Source organism: Ranitomeya imitator, chromosome 1, assembly GCF_032444005.1.
Source record: "Ranitomeya imitator isolate aRanImi1 chromosome 1, aRanImi1.pri, whole genome shotgun sequence".
Classification (NCBI taxonomy): Eukaryota; Metazoa; Chordata; class Amphibia; order Anura; family Dendrobatidae; genus Ranitomeya; species Ranitomeya imitator.
The window spans coordinates 228,051,810-228,076,431 of record NC_091282.1 but is presented as its reverse complement, the minus strand read 5'-3'; the positions used below and the strand labels follow the sequence as shown (position 1 = coordinate 228,076,431).

At 44.6% G+C, this 24,622-nt stretch overlaps 1 protein-coding gene across 1 annotated transcript in view; it reads left to right on the top strand.

Annotated features, from left to right (window-relative positions):
• SUSD2 (sushi domain containing 2) overlaps positions 1–24,622 on the top strand; it is a 367,145-nt gene that overhangs the window by 188,972 nt on the left and 153,551 nt on the right. The window contains exons 3-9 of the mRNA XM_069754446.1: positions 3,452–3,603; positions 5,153–5,320; positions 7,668–7,842; positions 9,680–9,884; positions 10,736–10,821; positions 10,926–11,194; positions 11,279–11,413. Coding sequence (XP_069610547.1) covers positions 3,452–3,603; positions 5,153–5,320; positions 7,668–7,842; positions 9,680–9,884; positions 10,736–10,821; positions 10,926–11,194; positions 11,279–11,413 — 1,190 coding nt within the window. The remainder of the gene's footprint in view (positions 1–3,451; positions 3,604–5,152; positions 5,321–7,667; positions 7,843–9,679; positions 9,885–10,735; positions 10,822–10,925; positions 11,195–11,278; positions 11,414–24,622) is intronic.

Below are 24,622 nucleotides of genomic sequence, written 5' to 3'. Positions count from 1 at the left end.
GTGTGACTATGGAGGCATTCAGGGTGTGTGACTATGGAGGCATTCAGGGTGTGTGACTATGGAGGCATTCAGGATGTGTGACTATGGAGGCATTCAGGGTGTGTGAATATGGAGGCATTCAGGGTGTGTGACTAAGGAGGCATTCAGGGTGTGTGACTACGGAGGCATTCAGGGTGTGTGACTACGGAGGCATTCAGGGTGTGTGACTACGGAGGCATTCAGGGTGTGCGACTACGGAGGCATTCATGGTGTGTAACTATGGAGGCATTCAGGGTGTGTGACTACGGAGGCATTCAGGGTGTGCGACTACGGAGGCATTCATGGTGTGTAACTATGGAGGCATTCAGGGTGTGTGACTATGGAGGCATTCAGGGTGTGTGACTATGGAGGCATTCAGGATGTGTGACTATGGAGGCATTCAGGGTGTGTGAATATGGAGGCATTCAGGGTGTGTGACTAAGGAGGCATTCAGGGTGTGTGACTACGGAGGCATTCAGGGTGTGTGACTACGGAGGCATTCAGGGTGTGTGACTACGGAGGCATTCAGGGTGTGCGACTACGGAGGCATTCAGGATGTGTGACTATGGAGGCATTCAGGGTGTGTGAATATGGAGGCATTCAGGGTGTGTGACTAAGGAGGCATTCAGGGTGTGTGACTACGGAGGCATTCAGGGTGTGTGACTACGGAGGCATTCAGGGTGTGTGACTACGGAGGCATTCAGGGTGTGCGACTACGGAGGCATTCAGGGTGTGTGACTACGGAGGCATTCAGGGTGTGTGACTACGGAGGCATTCAGGGTGTGCGACTACGGAGGCATTCATGGTGTGTAACTATGGAGGCATTCAGGGTGTGTGACTACGGAGGCATTCATGATGTGTGACTGCAGCGCCCCAGAGACCTGGTCGTTGCAGTAATGTCGCTTTACCACTAAGGGGATTGATGGTACGTCTGATGGCACTAAAGGAGTCCACCTGACCAGGTATCACAGTCACACACTACATTTCACACTCCGGCCACCAGGGGGAGCAAAAGGTTCTATTTATTAAGCCACTCCTCACACTTTGGTAAAACTGGGGGTTGGATAGGAAGTTAGTCAGAAGCTGGCTGGGTTTTGTCCAGGCAACATCCCGTGGCAGGGGGTGTTGCGGGGAAGATTCAGAGGTGTCCCTGTCAGGCGTGGAAACCTGGCAGTGACTTAGCGACAAGGACAGATCGTTACAGAACCGCACCTGCACTACCTTGCGGCAGTATCTAAAGAAAGGACACGAAGCGAAGTATATTGTGGAGAAGTGAGAAACGAGATCAAAGCACAAAGGAGAACCAGTAGGAGTCGTGCCCCGAGATTGGCAACATGCTACGGAGGCGCGCAGCCGGTGGCCAGAATGCCAAGGAAGTAACTGACTCCAAGCATTACTTCAAACAGAGGCAGGACAGTTGATTATAGGTTGGCTGTCTAACATACAACACCTAAGAAGACATAGGGGGCAAACGTGGAGAGAGGCGTCTCTAGGGTCCCAGTATAGCTCCGAGCCTTCCCGTCAAATGGGTGCGTCCTAGCCATAACAAACTGGGGGACGAAGCAGAACATCAGAATAGAAACGACAGTTGTAAGGACTATCCTGAATGCTCAGCAGGGAAGGACTGCAACACACAGGCGATAGTTGGTAGGCACTGATTTCCACCTGCAAAGGGAACTCTGGATGTGCATTCGGACCGGCCGGTCTCAGACAGCCCTGTTAACAGTGCTCCGGATTGAGGATTCTGAAGTCACCAGTAAAGAGGTAAAGAGACTGCAACCCTGTGTCCTTGTTATTAACTGCGCCTGACACCATCGCCACCTACACTACTGGGAAGCCCTGGGGATACACTTCACCTGTGGGAAAGTATACCATCTAGCTGCCATTCCATCACCCCAGCGGACCCTGAAGCAGCGTCTGTCGCCCTGACCGAATACCACAGGTGGCGTCACGAACCTTGACAAACTACAATCAACCCTTTCATTGGACGCCCCTTAGCAGGGTCATGGACCGGGTCAAGCCACCGTGACGACCCCAGAACTGAGACAGAGAGGACTGGTACCGAGTAACCTGTGGCCCTGTGGGGGCGCTCCATGACTACGTAGGCCTTCAGGGTGTGTGACTATGGAGGCATTCAGGGTGTGTGAATATGGAGGCATTCAGGGTGTGTGACTATGGAGGCATTCAGGGTGTGTGACTATGGAGGCATTCAGGGTGTGTGACTATGGAGGCATTCAGGGTGTGTGACTATGGAGGCATTCAGGGTGTGTGACTATGGAAGCATTCAGGGTGTGTGACTATGGAAGCATTCAGGGTGTGTGACTATGGAGGCATTCAGGGTGTGTGACTATGGAGGCATTCAGGGTGTGTGACTATGGAGGCATTTAGGGTGTGTGACTATGGAGGCATTCAGGGTTTGTGACTACGGAGGCATTCAGGGTGTGTGACTACGGAGGCATTCAGGGTGTGTGAATATGGAGGCATCCAGGGTGTGTGACTATGGAGGCATTCAGGGTGTGTGAATATGGAGGCGTTCATGGTGTGTGACTACAGAGGCATTCAAGGTGTGTGAATATGGAGGCATCCAGGGTGTGTGACTACGGAGGCCTTCAGGGTGTGTGACTACGGAGGCATTCAAGGTGTGTGAATATGGAGGCATCCAGGGTGTGTGACTACGGAGGCCTTCAGGGTGTGTGACTACGGAGGCATTCAGGGTGTGTGACTACGGAGGCATTCAGGGTGTTTGACTACAGAGGCATTCAGGGTGTGTGACTACGGAGGCATTCAGAGTGTGTGACTACGGAGGCATTCAGGGTGTTTGACTAAGGAGGCATTCAGGGTGTTTGACTACAGAGGCATTCAGGGTGTGTGACTACGGAGGCATTCAGAGTGTGTGACTACGGAGGCATTCAGGGTGTTTGACTAAGGAGGCATTCAGGGTGTGTGACTACGGAGGCATTCAGGGTGTGTGACTACGGAGGCATTGAGTACTTAGAACAAGAATGTTTCTTTTCACTGTGGGCAAATATGGATTTTGAACATGGCAGGAAATAGAAATGCAAAATGAATTTAAAAGCTATAAAACATTTCATTACACTGAGCATTTTCTACATCTAGCCTAACCTGAAACTCAAAGCCGACTGGTTTAGTTAAAAATGTTGTAGAATATTAAAGCCAGATTGTGAGGAGAATTCAATGAACAGAATGGAAACTATAAGGGAAATTGCAATGGAATAAAATATAGCCGATAATATACTGATCTGTAATATGACTAAATAGTAGGTAAAGTGGAAGTACGGACTCCAGCAATTTAGTTACATCCGCATCACTGGCAAATCACTCCCTGTATCATAGCTGTTAATTACAATTTCTGATCATGATGATCATGGTCTCCTTCTGTCAGATATAATAAAAATGATTTTCCTACTAACAGATTCAACAATGAAATCGACACTCAGGGTTCAGTCAGTGAATCTGGACAAGCTCAGTGCGTTTCTCCACTGGTGTTTCAGACTGGTCATATCCCGTTTACATTGTTATTTAATGGAACATCCGGTTCATCCCATTCTGGAACATGGCTAGCAGGTAAGGAAATCTGGATACAAAGGAAACGAATAAACAAGGGCAGTGGCAGATGAGATCAGACTAGGTTTGGTATACAGTTATCAGTCATAAAATGTTGTCAACATTTTCCAAAACATGTTATAGACACTGGAGTTTTTTTTATCGTTAATAATTTTAAATATCTTATTATTTGCATTAATTGTTATTATGAATTAATTAATGTAGTCATTTTCTAGGATCTATACTAAAGGATTGTGTAGAGCTGTGCAGAGATTACATACATATGATTTAATGTCCCAGTGATAATTTGCTGATATTAAGCTTTACATACTTCTGGAGGAAATCGAGGTACGGTTTCAATAGAAAGCATAGGGTACAAAGTCGATGCTTTTATTGAACCCTTGCTCTGCGGTCCTCTTTTTTGATCTGCGCACTGTTCTGGTAATTAAAGTGATACTGGGGAAAATAGAATAGAAGGTGCTCTCTAAATATATTAGTTTTGTGAGGAAATATTCAGTACAATTTGTATTTCAGTTGCTTAAGTCCCTCCTCATTCTGGATTAGGAGTCTGTGGGTTTTCTCAGTCAACGATTGATATCCTCTGTGTATGAATGTTAATACAGATAACGTCAATCACTGAGTAGAACCACCCCCTGGACTCCAAAACTTAGAATATGCAGGATAAAATGCAAGTTAGGCCAGGGTCACACTTGCGAGTGTGACGCAAGAAACTCGCGTGAGTTTCTCGCATCAATAATCGGCACTATCGCAGGCACTCGGGACCGAAGTGTGCAGCTGCGTAGAAATACATGCAGCTGATCGTTCCAGTCCCGAGTGCCGGCGGCAGTGCCGGTATTGATGTGAGAGACTTGCGTGAGTTTCTCGCATCAATACTCGGCACTGTCGCCGGCACTCGGGACTGAAGTGTGCAGCTGCATAGAAATACATGTAGCTGATCGTTCCAGTCCCGAGTGCCGGCGGCAGTGCCAGTATTGATGTGAGAGACTTGCATGACTTTCTCGCATCAATACTCGGCACTGTCGCCAGCACTCGGGACCTAAGTGTGCAGCTGCGTAGAAATACATGCAGCTAAACGTTCTGGTCCCGAGTGCTGGCAGCAGTGCCGGTATTGATGTGAGAGACTTGCATGAGTTTCTCGCATCAATACTCAGCACTGTCGCCGGCACTCGGGACCGAAATGTGCAGCTGCATAGAAATACATGCAGCTAAACGTTCCGGTCCCGAGTGCCGGCAGCAGTGCCGGTATTGATGTGAGAGACTTACGCGATTTTCGTGCATCAAAAGACTTGTGTGAGTTTCTTGCATCACACTCGCAAGTGTGACCCCGGCCTTATACTAAATCTTTCCACAAAAAACTTGATATCAAGCTTGCCTGCTCATCCAGCTTTATTACACCCTCTCTGCTTATCGGAGATCATGTTTAATGTGACGGCTTCATTTTAAAGTATTGTTGTAATCAGTTATGTAAGATGAGGATTATTATGATTAGAGTTAATTATGCCACTCAACCATCCCATATTATTGTAGTGCTCTTTTTTATGGCTTTCAGTTCATCACAGTAAAGCTTCTGGGGATGAAAAGAGTATATTGATTGACTCAAAAAAGTGGCAATATTATGGTACTCCTGGATATAATGGAACTCTTACAATGACTTGGGATCCCGACACCCTCCCAACTCAGTTTGTCCGTATTGAGGTTTGGGGCTACAATGAAACAGGTGAGGTCAAGATGACACCTACAAGAGCTCTTGTTATATCACCCACTATTGTTAGATATTACACATTAGGTATTATGGCTTCCTTTGCAGCTAACGTATTTCAAGGTAGTCTCAGGTTAATCAAGGCCGCTGGGAAATAGTTTGGTGGTGATGCCTATTTTAAATCTGTGACACAGACTTAGTCTGACTGTGCCTATGGAAGTCCTCTATGTCTGCCATTTTTGTGTTTCTGTAAAGCCCTTTCAATTACTAATGATATTCCTCTTTGGTTACGGGTTTGTAAACCTTTAAATGTAAAAAATATTACTTTAGGAATCTAAATCAGGAAATACAATAATAGTTTTGTTCATATAGGGTTCAGTTATTTTCACCTACAGTGAATATAAAAAGTGTGTTAAAATGCCAGATTTTTGTCATGTAATAAAATCATATCAAGAATCATTTCATAACTTTTTCTAACTTTAATGTCAACCCATAATCTGTACAAATCCATTGAAAAACTAAAATAATTTTAAGGGGGAAATAAAAATAACAAAACTAAAATAATGTGGTTGTGTAAGGAAGTGGAGATGCTGTCACATCTGAAGAATCTGTGGTTATATAATGCATTGCTATGTGTTGAAATGTTGATGTATTCCTTTCCCGCCCAATAACATCTAGTTAGCAACAGACAGGGTTAAAAGTTGGAACTAGCCCATTATGAGAGTAGTTATATGGACACTAACTGAGGCAGATTTCCTCTTGTGAGATTGTGTTTATCAACTGACAAGTACTGGCCTAGCTACCTGCAGACCCGTATTTAAAGGGTGTTAGTGTGCCAAGTCGGAGACTCGAGATGTAAGATCATACAATCCCAAAGAAGGTGAAAAAACAGTGAGAAGTCGGATTTCAGGCAGAAAGCCTAGCATAGATGGATGGAAAGGACGAGTTCCTAGGTGCAGGCCAATGAGGCCCTTGCGATAATGCAGAGCTTTGCTTAGGGGAAGTGAAAGATAGAATTGAAGGAAAGTGGAAGGATGGATTTACTTAAAAAAGACTTTAGCAAATAATTGTCAATAAGGAAGAAAGCTAAGTGCACTATAAAATGCTAAGTGCTTCTTCACGGGGCGTCGCTCTGGACGAAACGCGCGTTAGGATGAGGGGCACCTGGTCTATTCTGACTCCTCATTTTGTGTTCCTGAAGATACAATACTAAGGTATAGTGACATCTCCTTTTACATTATCACAGTATACCTTCCTATGATATTTGTAATATACAGCTCTGGCAAAAATTAAGAGAACACCACATAAAAACCCTGTCATGGGCAGCCCAATCTCCAGACCTGAACTTTATTGAAAACCTCTGGAATGTAATCAAGAGGATGATAGATAGTCACAAGCAATCAAACAAAGAACTGCTTAAATGTTAGTGCCAGAAGCAGTGTGAGAGACTGGTGGAAAGCATGCCAAGACGCATGAAAACTGTGATTAAAAATCATGGTTATTCCACAAAATATTGATTTCTGAACTCTTCCTGAGTTAAAACATTAGTATTGTTGTTTCTAAATGATTGCAAACTTGTTTTCTTTGCATTATTTGAGGTCTGAAAGCACTGTTTTTTTTGTAGTTTTGACCATTTCTCCTTTTCAGAAAAAAAAACACAAAATGTATTGCTTGAAAATTCGGAGACATGTTGTCAGAGGTTTATAGAATAAAAGAAAAATTTACATTTTACTCAAAAATATACCTATAAAGAGAAAAATCAGACAAACTGAACATTTTGCAGTGGTCTCTTTGTGTATATTGGTTGCACTAACTGGTTCCTGTACTCTTTGTAACATTATGATCACTGTACAAATACGCAGTTTGTTGACATTATAAACTTATATACCGCCTCGACCACCCTACTATTATTTTTTGGTACCATGCAGCAATTGGTTAATGGGAGTATGTAGCTCCTTTAATTTAATTTTATATTGCCTACACTGCTGGGATATACATTTTACCTTTTTCCTTTTTTCCCTTTGCTGTTGTTATAGTCATTCACATAATCCTCCGGGTTGATTATCTTACTGTTAATAGGAGCATAAGGTGTTAACTCACCCGCTATAGGACCAAGATCCCCTCTGACATTTTCAATTTTTTTTTCTAGTGCCTTTTCTTGTATTTTCAAATTTCTTTAATAAACTTTGGAATATTATTTTAATACTATATGGTTCTCTTCTTTCGGGTGTATCACACATAGGTCCGCATTGTTGGTAATATGTTATTTGAACTGCCATAAATCTTTATTTATGTGGACATTTTCGTATATAACCATAATCTCATGTATATAATATTGTATTTCTATTCTGCCTCAATTTTCTAGGATTTCCATATTCTCAGTTATGGGAAGCTTACTGGACCTACCTCTACACACTGGAGGCAACTTACCCCAATAATGGCGTCTTCACTTTTACTCCAGTTCCTGCACAATCCTTATTTGATCAGTGGGAAGTAGGAATGTTAAGGATCAGTTCAAGCAACCGAAAGGAAGGAGAGAGGTAATGTATGCAACATTGCGTGATGATTTACCCTCTTTTAAGAGTTTGATAATCCTCTCCTTTGTTTCAATTGACATCTCTCCTGTTGGAGCCATGATTCATGTCAGTCCACTTAGTGCAACAGCTCTCAAAGGTGTGATCACTCCTTTTAGATGCAGACTAACGAGCAGATCTAATTTGATGCAGGTGTTGTTTTTGGGTATGAAAATTTACAGGGTGATTCCATAATTTTTTCCTCAGTATTGAGTGATTCCATAATTTTTTTCCCTATGCTTGGTTAAAAAAAGTAACCACTACTGACTACCACATTTTTTGTTGTTGATTTCTTTTAGTGTTTCTTAAAGCCAGAAAGTTGCCATTTGAAATGACTTTAGTTTTGTGCCATGTCTGTGATCTGCTTTTTCTCTACAAAATTAAACAACTGAATGAACATCCTCCAAGGTCGGCGATTCCATAATTTTTGCCAGGGGTTGTATTATCTTAAATAATAATGGCCTTGAACACATTGAGTTCAATTTTCTAATTGAATGCATGTTTTTCAGAGCTAAAAAGTTTTTTCCCATGTTTTTAATGAACATTTCGCACTGTTTGGCATTTGAAGCTTACATGTATAACAATGCATAGCAAGCTGCAAAATGTTGTTACATGCATATTAATTTTTTACTCTATCTAATGTAAAGCACTTAAACGTGTGCAGATTTTAGTACAATACCAGTGAACAGATCTGAATTTAGTGGCATTGATGTACATTGAAGAGAACCTGCCAGTTTGGATAATGCCATTAATCTAGAGGACATAGGGTAAGTCAGCAGGTTAATAGATTCTGAAGGTGCCCGTCCACTGTACCAAAAGTGCGGCAACCGATAGAAAATTAAGTATATTTATTTTTCCCGGGAGTCTTCAGCTTTCAATGACACAGGAGTGCTAGTGCAGCTATGGCACACTGCGGCAGTTTGTACCACACTTTCAGTACATTTCTGATTTTTTTTTCAGGAAATCTGTACTAGTTTGGTATCACCATAATCATATTGACCTGGAGAATCATGATTCATAGTAACTTTTATCATATAATTTATGCTATTAAAACAAAACATAAAAAAAAAACTTTCTAGGGCCCCAGATGGTGAGTAAAAGCTGGGCAGTCCTTGGGACTGCAGAAGCTGACCTGAGGGTCAGAGGCACGGGTACAGGAAGGTGAGACAGAGACACAGGCAGATAGTCCGAGGTTGGGGCAGGCAGCACAGGATCAGAGTACAAATGTCAGACAGAACATCTATACAAGCTAGGTTGATATCGGGAGAATCAATACAAACAAACGCACTAACAGGACACTAGCAGACAACTAACTAGGAACCAACATTCAGATAAAGAGTGGTGGGAGGAGCTGCCTAATATAGACCATGCTGGCACTGGATAGGCCGGGGGAACCTCATCTCTGCAGGACACAGTAGGGTTAAATTCCTGCAGAAACCAGCCACACCCTCCTAAGGTCAAATAGAAACTACTTGCTGACGCAGCAATGCTGAGGAGTGCTGCAAAAGGCAACTCAATGGGATGGCCTGACACAGGGGGGTCCCCACACGGTAACGATGGTGCGTAGGGCAGCGCTGAGGCATGCAAGTTTCAGCTGTGACAAAGCCTTTTTATGGGCTAAAGCCTCTTCTTTTTTAGAAAGAATCTTGGTTTTTACTATATAATCTTATAAAGCAGAGCTAAAGTTGACTTTTTATAAGCAGCATTTCCTGTAACAGTATTTCTGCCTGGAGAATGTTTTATATTTAAGTATTTAAGTTTTCACATGATAATCTTAATAATTATGTATTACCCTGTGTGACAGGAATGTACATGCAATATGGAGTCCTGTCCATGCCTTAGCCTGGCACTTATCAGAGAACTTCAGGGAAGACCCTGCTGGCTGGGCTTTCAACAAGTGTTTGGTCTGGGCAGATTTGGAAAAGGAGAAGCTGCCTAATTTCCTGAACGAGACATCCGACTGCCCTTGTACTCTAGAGCAATCCAGAGCGGATACAGGAAGATACCATGTATGTGCCAGGACTGTTGTCTCATAGCCATTTTCTATACGGCTTAATGCATATTGTAGTCACATGTGTCCCCCCATTTAAGTCTAAAATGGAAACGTAGAAAGGATAGCTACTCACATGGCCAGCCTCATCCATCTGCAAAATAATTTCAGATTTCAGGTATAACTTAATACAGTATGTCCTCTTGTCTTTAACTGTACAGAAGGATAATTGTAATCATCTACACTAGTCTAGATAGTTATTGATATATTAAAAGCTGCCCAATACCACAGGCATATACTGTAAGTAAGAAGCTGAATGTCCTGCCATAATGTTGATCTGGCAGCATATTCCAGACAGAATTGTCTCTGCTATGTGGGACTATTTTTTATTTTTTTTTACAATGTGTCTAAGAACTAACAGGCAGATAGTTGCTAACTACTTTCCTGTTGTGCCTGACGCCAATCTCTTCTGGCATAGAGGGGTCACAACCACTCCTACAGGCGATTCAGCGGCTTACACTGATGCCACGTTGACAGAGGCGCTCTGCTCTGTTGATGGGGCGTGACTGCTGATGTCATCCTGATTGATAGCCGGCTCCCCTCTGCATAACTGCTTAGTCTTGCTATGAGAAACTGCAATAGTCACATTACAGATGTTGTCAACCTTTGTTGACATTTTTTTTCTGAAATGCATGTATTTCTTGGCTAATGTATGGGAGTGTGTGAATGGAGCTGTGGTGCACATGTATAAGCATGGTATGTACTTCTCCACTTGGGTCCGGTGGAATTAGGATGGGCATTCTCTTGCCGCTTGTGCTATCAGCTTCCTTCTAATATTTCAAAGTTACAAATGGTCTGTTTCTTTTTCAGACAGATTATGGCTGCAACATAGAGAAGGGCAGTGTGTGTACTTACCACCCTGGAGCCGTGCACTGTGTAAGGAGCATACAAGCAAGGTACTATGCTAGCTGTAATGCACTTATATTATTGCACCTTTAAACATCTTATCCATTAATATTTCCAGAATCGATAATTCTGAGTTTTTTCCATTTTCTAATAGCCCACAGTATGCTGCAGGACAACAATGTTGCTATGATGCATCAGGAGCTCAGGTTCTAACCACTGATTCACTTGGGGGCAGCACACCTGATCGAGGTCATGACTGGGGGTCCCCTCCTTATAAAAAGCCCCCCAGAATACCTGGGTTCTCCCATTGGCTGTATGATGTGATCACGTTCTATTACTGTTGTCTGTGGTCAGATAATTGCCATTACTACCTAGAACTAAGACCGTCCAGTGACTGTCGCACATACAAGCCCCCAAAAGTAGGTGAGAAAAGATCTTCCTATAAATGGTGGGGTATGTAATAAATGTTAAGTTAGAAACTAGCCTTTCTGTTCTGATCTGCTATAGGTTCAGCGTTTGGTGAACCTCACATCATAACATTTGATGGTTTGAATTACACCTACAAGGGTAAAGGAGAGTATTATTTGGTCAAATCTACAAATCCATCTCTGAGCATCCAGTGTCGGACCACACCTTATCAAGGTAAGCCTGAACATCACGGATTTACAACTAGAGGCCATACGACTGTCACAGCGTGCAATAATCCCATCCGTTTCTTGGATGAGACAGCGTTAGATTCATATGTGCTGATCAGAACTGCACTCGGCCATGACTGGCCATGATAACCCTTTTCACCCACTTCCCCAGATGGGGTCTCTGTTACCAATATGACTCTGACGTTAAATTAAATCACAATTTACTGTACGATCAATATTACCAACTAGATGGTGGCCCCATTCTAACGTATCGGGTATCCTAGAATATGTAGATAGTATATAGCACAGGCTACGTATTATATTGCACAGTGACGTAGTATATAACACAACCGACGTAGTATATAACATAGCTACGTAGTATATAAGAGAGCTACGTAGTATGTAACACAGCGTACGTAGTATATAGCAGAGGTACAGTTAGGGCCAGAAATATTTGGACAGTGACACAATTTTCGCGAGTTGGGCTCTGCATGCCACCACATTGGATTTGAAATGAAACCTCTACAACAGAATTCAAGTGCAGATTGTAACGTTTAATTTGAAAGGTTGAACAAAAATATCTGATAGAAAATGTAGGAATTGTACACATTTCTTTACAAACACTCCACATTTTAGGAGGTCAAAAGTAATTGGACAAATAAACATAACCCAAACAAAATATTTTTATTTTCAATATTTTGTTGCAAATCCTTTGGAGGCAATCACTGCCTTAAGTCTGGAACCCATGGACATCACCAAACGCTGGGTTTCCTCCTTCTTAATGCTTTGCCAGGCCTTTACAGCCGCAGCCTTCAGGTCTTGCTTGTTTGTGGGTCTTTCCGTCTTAAGTCTGGATTTGAGCAAGTGAAATGCATGCTCAATTGGGTTTAGATCTGGAGATTGACTTGGCCATTGCAGAATGTTCCACTTTTTGGCACTCATGAACTCCTGGGTAGCTTTGGATGTATGCTTGGGGTCATTGTCCATCTGTACTATGAAGCGCCGTCCAATCAACTTTGCAGCATTTGGCTGAATCTGGGCTGAAAGTATATCCCGGTACACTTCAGAATTCATCCGGCTACTCTTGTCTGCTCTTATGTCATCAATAAACACAAGTGACCCAGTGCCATTGAAAGCCATGCATGCCCATGCCATCACGTTGCCTCCACCATGTTTTACAGAGGATGTGGTGTGCCTTGGATCATGTGCCGTTCCCTTTCTTCTCCAAACTTTTTTCTTCCCATCATTCTGGTACAGGTTGATCTTTGTCTCATCTGTCCATAGAATACTTTTCCAGAACTGAGCTGGCTTCTTGAGGTGTTTTTCTGCAAATTTAACTCTGGCCTGTCTATTTTTGGTATTGATGAATGGTTTGCATCTAGATGTGAACCCTTTGTATTTACTGTCATGGAGTCTTCTCTTTACTGTTGACTTAGAGACAGATACACCTACTTCACTGAGAGTGTTCTGGACTTCAGTTGATGTTGTGAACGGGTTCTTCTTCACCAAATTAAGTATGCGGCGATCATCCACCACTGTTGTCATCCGTGGACGCCCAGGCCTTTTTGAGTTCCCAAGCTCACCAGTCAATTCCTTTTTTCTCAGAATGTACCCAACTGTTGATTTTGCTACTCCAAGCATGTCTGCTATCTCTCTGATGGATTTTTTCTTTTTTTTCAGCCTCAGGATGTTCTGCTTCACCTCAATTGAGAGTTCCTTTGACCGCATGTTGTCTGCTCACAGCAACAGCTTCCAAATGCAAAACCACACACCTGGAATCCACCCCTGACCTTTTAACTACTTCATTGATTACAGGTTAACGAGGGAGACGCCTACAGAGTTAATTGCAGCCCTTAGAGTCCATTGTCCAATTACTTTTGGTCCCTTGAAAAAGAGGACGCTATGCATTACAGAGCTATGATTCCTAAACCCTTTCTCCGATTTGGATGTGGAAACTATCATATTGCAGCTGGGAGTGTGCACTTTCAGCCCATATTATATATATAATTGTATTTCTGAACATGTTTTTGTAAACAGCTAAAATAACAAAACTTGTGTCACTGTCCAAATATTTCTGGCCCTAACTGTACGTAGTATATAACACAGCCACGTAGTATATAACATAGCCTGTGTATTGCACAGGTATGTAGTATATTGGTCAGCCATGTAGTATATAGCAGAGCCACGTAGTATATAACATAGCCACGTAGTATATTGTAGAGCCACGTAGTATATTGCACAGGCACATAGTATACTGCACAGCCACATAGTATATAACACAATCACATAGTGTATTGCACAGCTACGTAGTGTATTGGACAGCTATGTAGTATATTGGTCAGCGACGTAGTATATAACATAGCCATGTAGTATATTGTAGAGGCACGTAGTATATTGCATAGCTACATAGTTATTGCACAGCCATGTAGTATATAACAGAGCCACGTAGTATATTGCACAGTCGACGTAGTAGTATGTAACAGAGCACATAGTTATTGCACAGCCATGTAGTATATAACAGAGCCACGTAGTATATTGCACAGTCGACGTAGTAGTATGTAACAGAGCACGTAGTATATTGCACAGCCACGCAGTATATTGGACAGTCACGTTGTATATTGCACAGTCACATTGTATATTGCCCATATACATAGTCTATAGCACAGAGATGTAGTATATGACAGAGCCAGTATAACCAGTATGTAACACAGCCCACGTAGTATATAGCAATGTGGGCACTATATGAGTGGTTAAAAAAGACTTAAAATAAAAAATAAACATATACTCACCTTCCGAAGGGCCCTTGAAGTCCTCGAGCCTGTGTGTGGTGCACACGGCAGCTTCCGGTCCCAGGGTTGGTATGAGCGCAGGACCTGTGATGATGTCGCGGTCACATGACCGTGACGTCATGGCAGGTCCTTCTCGCATAGCATCCTTGGCACCAGAACCTGCCGCTTGCATTGCCGAGGACAGCGCGCCACGTCGGAGGGTGAGAATAACCTTTTTTTTATTATTATTATTTGTAACATTAGATCTTTTTACTATTGGTGCTGCATACGCAGCATCAATACTAAAAAGTTTGTCACACAGGGTTAGTAGCTGTGGTAACGGAGTGCGTTACACCGCAGTCCATTAACGCTGGCATTAACCCTGTGTGAGCGCTCAGCGCTGACTGCAGGGCACTAAAGCAGCGGCCATTTCGCTGCCAGACTATGGCCGTCGCTGATTGGTCGTGGCAATGGTCATGGGCGTTTTGCCACGACCAATCAGTGACTTGGATTTCCATGACAGACAGAGGCTGTGACCAATGAATATCCGTGACAGACCTACGGGCAGACGGACAGAAAGACGGAAGTGACCCTTAGACAATTACTGTATATAGTAGATCATATCGGTATATAAGGTTCAACCATACCAGGACATGATGAAAGAATAATGCCACCATACTGATCAATACTAAACACAACTGTACAAAGACTATTACCAATATTGCTGCAATATAAGAGATAAAAAATTCTGCCATACCATAACTACACATGCAGCGCATACAGTAATGACACTACCATATTATTAATTATCTAAATTGTACCTAGGCTCAAATTTCAACCATAAAGTGACCAAATAATGGACACTATCAGTTCTATACCAGTGCTATGCAGACCATATATGTGTGGTGTACAGATAAATCCAGTGATGTTCTCACCGATCGTAGTCATTCACTTCCCTTTACTCTACCATTCAGCTCAGACCATCATGATTACTTTTTCTTTCCATGATTCGTCTCTGCGAAATACACCTTTGGGTTATCGCTTTTCCACCATCGCTTCACATTCCATCGCCTCGACACAAACCACATAGTGCTATAACCAGTGGCTTAGGCAGTAATAATGCTTCCTCTGTGCCAAGGCAGTAATATTGCCCCCTAGCCTCCTTCTTGTAACAATATTAATGCCGCCCCATTCTTCCTTATAATAATGCCCCCCATGCTACTTTATATTAATCCGTTGTAGCTCATTATTTTAATGCCCCCATTATGCTTGTTTATTGTAATAATGACCCCCATTGAGCTTCCTTATAAAAATACTCTCATTGTGTCTCTTTATTACAGTAATATTCACATTGTGTCCCCATTATGTCTACTTATAGCAATACCCCATTACTTTTCCTTATATTATGCCCCCATTGTGTTTCCCCCATTATGCCTCTGTATACCCCGTTACGTGTTACGGAACCACTCGGCACCCAGGATATGTTGTACACTTATATGTATGTATAATAGGTTCCATGTGAGATGCATGTCCCTAATGCATTAGCCCACAGGCTGCGCCCCTGGGCAGAGGGGACACGATATTCCCCTTTTGTCTGCCCCCCACCTTTGTAATTCCCACAGTAAATATCGTCAGGCTCCGGCCACCTGCGCTATTGTAATGTATGTCTGGCCTGCCGCTTTTCTATTTGCCTGCCCTCTGTATCTGTGTGATATATTCTGTGTCCTGTGAGTAAAGTGTTGTCAGACTGGAAATATGTGGAGAAGCAGTGATCTTTTATATGCGCCCATGTAACCAAAGGAATTCCAGCCAGCGTCCTTCATTCCAGCCAAAGCAGAGTGGAGCTCCTGAAACACCGGGTGGTACTGAAAGAGGTACCCCAGCTTGGTAGACCCCATTATACTGGTGGCAGACAGCGGGATATGATACCCTTTCTACAGGAGGAAAGGAATGAATGGAAAACAACTACCAGATGATAGAGAGGACTACATTAAAAGATTTAAAAGATCTGGTGGAAGCCCGAGGGTTGATCGCCAGCAACAAAACAAACGCGGATTTGATAGCAGCCATCATGGAACACGACAGTGCAGCGCCCCCCAATGTGAACGTGGAGAAGACTGAATTTCAGAGGGAGGTAAAGAACCGACTGGCGTTCTATGGCTCAAACCCTGCAGTAGAGATCATACGAGAGGTGATGACTGATGTGCGTACTGATCTGAAGGAAAAGATGGCCGAGCGGACCAGGATAGAGCTAGCCAAGATGGAGATGGCAGAGCGGACCAAAGTGGAGCTAGCCAAGATGGAGATGGCAGAGCGGAGAGAGGAGAGTCAGCAAGCAGGGGAGCTCTGGCCTTTAACCAGGTACCTTCAACAGTAAGCCACAAAAAGATCCAGTATAATGCCTTCCGACAGTTGGGGGAGGCAGAGGAAGATGTTGATGGCTTTCTGCAGGACTTTGAGCGGCAGTGTGCCCTTCATCGAGTGAAGCCGAAGGAACGTGTTCAGATCCTGGCCAGCAAGCTGACAGGCCGGGCAGCGGACGCCTATCGCATGGTACCTTATGAGGACTGTATGGACTATGAGCGGATCAAAGAAGTGATCTTGGCCCGGTATGCGCTGACACCAGAGGCATACCGCCAAAAGTTCCGCGGACTTATAAAACGCGTAACCGATACCCATGCTGAATGGACCTGTAAATTACAGCGGTCACTGCTACAGTGGGTACAAGGGAGCCAAGCAACCACTAAGGAGGACGTCCTCCAGCTCTTCTTGTTAGAACGATTCTTTAATGGACTAACCCTCGAGACACAGGAATGGCTTCGGGACAGGCGGCCAACGACTCTTGAGGAAGCCGCTCGTCTGGCCGATCAACATCATGATGCCAGGAGGCCTCAGTTGTCCGGATCAAAGATGGTCACTAGGGATGTGCCCATGGACCTGGAGGGCCCCAAACCACCGAAGATTGTAGGGGGACCAGCTAGAAACCCGGCCTAACACAGTCCCCCTGGGGCGCGATGCCACACCTGCCGTCAGCTGGGCCACCTGCAAAGACAATGTCCCAACCGGACTCAGCATACCCAGTGGCCAAAGGCGGGAACAGCTACCTTCGGGCTGCTGTACACTGCTACCAAGGCGAAGCTGACCCGGCATTGGGGGCTACGACTAACCAAGAGGTCGGCTTGATGGAGGATTTGCCTGCAGACGTCTTGCTGGGAAATGACTTGGGGCCCATGTTGTCTGCCTTCTCGGTTGCCCCTCTGGCTGAGACATATCCTGTGACCAACCGGAGACAAGCTCGAGCTGCGGAGGCGGAATCACACTCAGAGGAGGCCCAGGTAAGACATCCCAGCCCTACACATATTCCCATAGCCAGACACATTTCTTGAGCCACCCCAGATGAATTTAAGCGGGAGTTACTTGAGGATCCTTCATTGGAGCGATATCGTGGGAGGGCACAGGAGGGGAGAGGGGTACTGGAAGGGGAACAGTTTGTATGGAAGCAGGGACTCCTCTACCGGATCACAGAGCAGCACCACACAGGGACGAGCCCCAATATAAAACGACAGCTAGTAGTTCCCAAGAAGTATAGGCAGGAGTTACTGCGAATCTCTCATGACATACCCTTGGCCGGGCACTTCGGCATCAGTCGCACCAGGCATCGTCTGACACAAAACTTCTTTTGGCCGGGGTTAACCTATGATGTTCGTCATTACTGCCAGACCTGTGACAGTTGCCAGCGCATTGGCAAGAGGGGGGATCAATGCAAGGCCAAATTACACCCCCTCCCCATTGTGGAGGAACCATTTAGCCGAGTAGCGGTCGATCTGATAGGGCCGTTAGCCAAACCCTGTCTATCAGGGAAAAGGTATATATTGACAGTGGTAGATTATGCCACACGGTATCCAGAGGCGGTTGCGTTACCTAACATACTGGCAGAGACGGTGGCAGCCGCCCTGCTCCAGGTTTTCTCACAGGTTGTATTTCTCCGGGAGATTATCTCGGACCAGGGTACCCAGTCTACAGCAGAGGTGACCTACCAACTGTGGAAGCTGTGCGGCGTAAAGTCCATTAGAAGCGCCCCGTACCACCCACAAACCAATGGGTTGTGTGAACGCTTTAACGGGACATTAAAACAGCTCATTGGGACTTTTACCAGGACCTACAGGGACTGGGAGAAATTCTTGCCACACCTCCTGTTTGCCTATCGGGAGGTGCCCCAAGAATCCACGGGGTTCTCCCCATTCAAGTTAGTATACGGGAGACGGGTAAGGGGACCCCTAGACTTAGTGCTAGAACACTGGGAAGGGGAGGGCCTCATAGAAGGGGTACCTATTGTACCCTATGTGCTGGACTTCCAGGACCGCCTACAGGAGCTGACCCAGGCTGTATGTGAGAACATGCAGGCGACCCAGCGGCGCCAGCGCGTATGGTACGATCGGAGGGCCAGAGAGCGCACCTTGGAAATAGGACAGAAGGTCCTGGTGTTAGAGCCCACTAGGCAGAATAAGTTCCAAGCTGCATTGCAGGGGCCCTACCAGGTAGTGGGGAAAATAGGTGACACAATCTATAATGTCGCCGATTGTGACGACCCCAGGGTTATCCGCATGTTCCACGTGAATATGCTGAAGCCCTACCTGGAGCGCTCTGAAGAGGTAGTGGCCATCTGTGCACCTGAAGCAGAGGATTTAGCCGGACTTCCCTTGCCGGATGTCTTAGGGGAAAGGACTCAGTCTAAACCATGGGACCAGGTGAGGACCTAGGCCCCCAGGAGAGAATGCAGGCGGAAGAGTTGCTGAGGCAGCGACAGAGGATGTTTTCGGGGAGACAAGGGTACACTCGCCTGGCACAACACAAGGTTGAGACCCAGGATCAGACTCCCCTGCAACAAAACCCCTTCCGCGTCCCTGAGTCTGTACGAGAGGGGATGCGTTAAGAGATACAAGAGATGTTGCGTTTAGGGGTCATTGAAGAGTCAGATAGTCCCTGGGCATCCTCCATAGTGTTACTGCCCAAGAAGGATGGGACTACATGGTTTTGTGCAGACTATCGTAAGCTCAATGAGAAAACAGTGACGGATGCATATCCCATGCCGCGTGTGGATGAGTTGTTAGACCGACTGGCGGGGCAAAGTATTTGACCACTATTGATCTATGCAAAGGCTACTGGCAGATTCCCCTTAGTCCTGACGCTATTCCCAAGTCGGCATTTGTCACCCTGTTCATCTTATTCCAGTTTCGAGTTATGCCATTCGGGATGAAGAATGCCCCGGCGACCTTCCAGCAGCTGGCTGACCGGCTTATGGAAGGTCTCCAGGACTATGCTTGTGCCTACCTGGATGACATCGCCATCTACAGTGCGACATGGGAAGAGCATCTAAACCACCAAGAGACAGTATTGGACAGAATCCACAAGGCCGCAATCACCCTGAATCCAAACAAGTGTCACGTGGACAAAGCAGAGGTTCAGTATTTAGGGCATTGGGTGGGAAGTGGGAAACAGCGACCAGAACCCGCCAAGATTGAGGCCATAGCCAAATGGCCCACCCCACGCACTAAAACCCAGGTCATGGTGTTTCTAGGGACAGCGGGGTATTACAGGAAATTTGTTCCCAATTACAGCAGCATAGCCAAGCCCCTCACTGATCTGACCCATAAGAACCAACCCTGCCAGGTAACCTGGACCCCAGAGTGTGAGGAAACCTTCCTCCAACTAAAGGACGCCCTCACCAATACCCCTGTATTGGCCGCACCTGATCCCACTAAACGTTTCCTGGTGCACACAGACGCTTCTATGTTTGGATTGGGGGCAGTACTGAGCCAAGTCGGGACGAACGGCCAAGAACACCCGGCAGCTTACTTGAGTTGGAAACTACTGCCTCGTGAAATAAGCTATGCGGCCATCGAGAAGGAGTGCCTGGCGGTAGTATGGGCACTCAAAAAGTTGCAACCACATTTGTATGGGCAACAGTTTTCCCTCCTAATGGACCATAATCCCCTAGTCTGGCTTAATCGGGTCTCCGGAGACAATGCCAGATTGCTGCAGTGGAGTTTAGTCCTACAACCTCTTCACTTCACCATCCACTACAGACCTGGCAAACAAAACGGTAACGCCGATGGACTAAGTCGACAAACGGAACTTGTACCAACCCCATAAACTTCGGTCATCCCCAAACCGATCCGTTAAGGATCAGACTGCGTATGCCGATCGCGTCGCTGAAAATGGGAGCCGTGTTACGGAACCACTCAGCACCCACAATATGTTGTACAGTTATATGTATGTCTTATAGGTTCCATGTGAGATGTATTTCCCTAATACACACGATATTCCCCTTTTGTCCGCCCCCCACCTTTGTAATTCCCACAGTAAATATCAGCAGGCTCTGGCCACCTGTGGCTATTGTAATGTATGTCTGGTGTCGGGATCACACTCAGTCGGAGCAGCCTTTGGAAGTGGGGAATCACCAGAAATAATACACAAGACACGTCTTGTATAGTGTATCACTGGGAAGTCTCTGAAGCACGCCTGCCTTCAAGGTGCTATCCCTTCTTTATATAGTTGTTTCAGTAGGTTTAGTGGTTATACAAGTTTTGCATGTTTAAACAAAGAGACAAAACAGGAAAGAAAGAAAAGAAAACAGTTTCGTGGGCGGCAGTTTCACAACAAACAGTACAAAGGCAATTCCACAGACAAGAAAAACAGGATTTCATACTATAGCTAAAATGTCCTTGAATGGACAGGTCAATGTTTATCACAAATTCTTTTTTTTTTATTTTTGTTCATTGAGGTAATCATTTTTGTTCTGCTCTTCACAATCCCCCCTTTGACATATTCCATTCAAAACCTTGTCGATCATTTTAGTCATTCTTTTTGTGATATTACAAAAAAAAACTTTATATTCTCGCATCCATTACACAAAATTTATTTGTGCATACCGAGATACCCTTGAGTACAACCTTGAATAATACATATATAATTACAATAACCATAACTGTATGTATTAGGCTTTGCATAATCCCGGTAACCCACCCACCGATCCCTCTGAACCAATTGGCCGGGTTAAGAAAAGAAAAGGTATCTGACCACCAGCTATCCTTATTTTGGTCATTGTCTTTGTCATACTGATCCCTGAGTCGTTGTACGTCTTTTAATTTAAATCTCATACTCATAGTACTATTCGGGTCTATATAATGACAGCAGGTGGGTCCGATGATTTGACACATACCCCCTTGTGAGGCAGTTAGGTAATCCAATACCAGGGTATGTTGGTTAGTGACTATTATAAGCTGATTCTGTACAGCTATACTAGTATTTAATATGTCCAATATATCCCAAATCTGATCATCTAGATAATCCGTGGCTCTAACTAATTTATCCCACATCTGTGTTAACATAGGATAAATAAAAATGGTACTAGCAATTTTGTTGGGAATTCCCATTTGTACTATATGCGGCCTCCCCGAGGGACGTGGTGAGTTATCTGCAGCTCTTTTATACAGTGTGTGCTTGGGCATGGCTTGCATATTCACTTGTTTATTTGAAATTATGAAAGTAGCCGGGGTTAGGCGTCCTAATGTACAAGTACCCTTTATACCTACGGGAAGCCATTTATATGCTCCTTCTCCGCATATCCAAAATGTACCCTCAGGCAGATCCCACAAAGCTGAGTGCTGCAATACCAATCTGTGAGCCAAATCCACAAAACTAGATACATTCTGAAGCATACACCAAGAGGGTTTTTGTCCCAAGGGGCTACAGTACCCGGCTGCGGGATTCCCACATACATGCATTCCGTTGACATACTCATTGGATTCATTACAAACCAGGTTCCCCGGCTTACTTGTACAACTGTTTGCATCACCTTGGGGGAACAACTCAGAATGTTCCCATTTTCTATTATGTATATATCTTTCCAATACTGTAGGTTTGAAAGCATCAGAGGAAGGGGTGGTTGTACTGAAACTGAGCTGTAGATTTTCAGTGGGGACCTGTCCTAAATCAGTTAATCCAGTCTTATTCCTAGGTACCCATTTTCCTCCCTTGAATGCTAAATATTGTAAGTTGTCTATTTTTCCTGTAAGATTGCCCTGCCACCAAGGAAATTCTACCCATCCCACAATTGGTATGGCGATTGTAGTATTCCATAGTCTAGTATTGCCAGGTTGGTTGTTGGCCAGATTGTCTGAACAATTAGGCCAAGCGAATATTTCTTCAGCTGACACGGGAACTGCTAGAAAAGGTATACTTGTGGCTGATACTGGTGAATGGGTACAGATCCAACAATCTGCCAGGGGTTGCGTATTATTTAACAAGTCATGCACTAATTTTCTATGATGTTGTACAAATCTATTGTTCAAAGGGGCTAGAGAATTCAGTCTTTCCCATGCCTCCGTTGAGGTTAACATTATTAACATCAATATCATGAGTCTTATACTGCTTTTTTGCAATGGCTTGCATGTATCCATGATGCCTTTCCTTCAAGCTTGACTGCTGTTGGAGTTGTTAACAGGACTTGGAAAGGTCCGTCAAATCTCGGTTCCAGAGTCTTTCTGGTGTGTCTTTTCACGTAGACTTGATCACCAGGTTCCAACTTGTGGCCTCCTTCGAGATTTTCTGGATCTGGAAGGGAAGCAAAAACTTGCGAATGCACTTTAGTTAAACGTTTTTGTAATTCTTGTACATAAGCAGTTAAAGTCTCAGTATTCAACATCAGTTGTTGTGGAAAATAACAACCCAAATTTGCTGCTCTACCAAAAAGAATCTCATGTGGTGACAGCTTAGCCTTCCCCCTTGGGCAAGTGGTAGACACTCGGTCCAAGGCTTTCCTGTTTCTGCCATAGCCTTCTGGATTTTTAATTTTATTGTCCCATTTAATCTTTCCACTTTACCTGAACTCTGTGGATGATATGGAGTGTGAAACTGGTTTTCTACTCCCAACATTTTCATAACATTCTGGAATATTTCCCCAGTAAAATGGGTACCTCTATCTGACTCGATCACCTCAGGCATGCCGTAGCGGGGTATCAGTTCATGTGCTATTTTAATGGCAGTAGTTTTTGCTGAGGCTTTACGAACTGGATAAGCCTCTGGCCACCCTGAGAACATGTCCACACACACAAGCACATATTCGTATCCATTGTACCTAGGAAGTTGGATGTAGTCGATCTGGAGACTTTGAAAGGGATACAGTGGTCTTACATGATGCTTGGTTGGGGTTTTAATGGCCTGACCTGGATTGTGTGCCAGGCATATAGCGCATGCAGCACACATGTTCCGAGCAAAATTACCAAAACCTGGAGCCAACCACCTTTCTTTTACCTTGAGCGTCATACCATTTGCCGACACATGCGTGGATAGGTGGAGGTCACTTGCCACTGCGGGGTACCAGGCTCTGGGTAAACACAACAAAGTTCCTTTTTTCCATAATCCTTGCTGATCTTCTGCCCCTTTTTTCTGCCACTGCCCTCGTTCTTCGTCGTCTACCTGTTTCTGAGCTTCCTTCAATCTTTCCTCATCATCTTCAGAGCTATCTAGTGTGTGGGCATGATGTAAGGGTTTACGTGTTGCCTGTTTTGCTGCCTTATCGGCTTTATCGTTACCCCTGGCTTCCTCGGTGTCGAGTCTCACATGTGCAGCTACCTTTATCACCGCTATTTCTTTAGTTTCTTGTGCTGCCTCCAGAATCTGTCTAATGAGGGAGGCATGTTTAACAGGTTGGCCTGAAGCAGTCATATAACCTCTGGCTCTCCATATTACGCCAAAATCGAAAATAATGCCATGTGCATATCTAGAATCAGTGTATATGTTTGCTGTCTGATCTTTGGCTATTTTTAGAGCTTCAACTAATGCCGTAAGTTCTGCTTCTTGTGCAGACTGATTAGCAGGGAGAGGTTCTGCTTTCAGCACTTCATGCTGAGTTACTTGTTGTGAATTCTGTGGCTGAATTCACTCCTGTGGTCACAAGTGGTACTGCAGCTTCTGAGCTTCCTCCCTCAGGTGTTCTGGTGAGCTCGTTAACTGCTTCATTACTTAACTCCGCCTGATGCTGCTATCCTTGCTCCTTGTCAATGTTTCAGTGTTGGATCTGAGCTTCTCCTGATTGTGCCTGTGACCTGCTGCTCTGTATAGCTAAGTGCTTTTTGCTTTTTTGTTGCTTTTTTTCTGTCCAGCTTGTCTTTTGTTTTGCTGGAAGCTCTGAGACGCAAAGGGTGTACCGCCGTGCCGTTAGTTCGGCACGGTGGGTTTTTTTTGCCCCCTTTGCGTGGTTTTGCTTTAGGGTTTTTTGTAGACTGCAAAGTTCGCTTTACTGTCCTCGCTCTGTCCTAGAATATCGGGCCCCACTTTGCTGAATCTATTTCATCCCTACGTTTTGTCTTTTCATCTTACTCACAGACATTATATGTGGGGGGCTGCCTTTTCCTTTGGGGAATTTCTCTGGGGCAAGTCAGGCC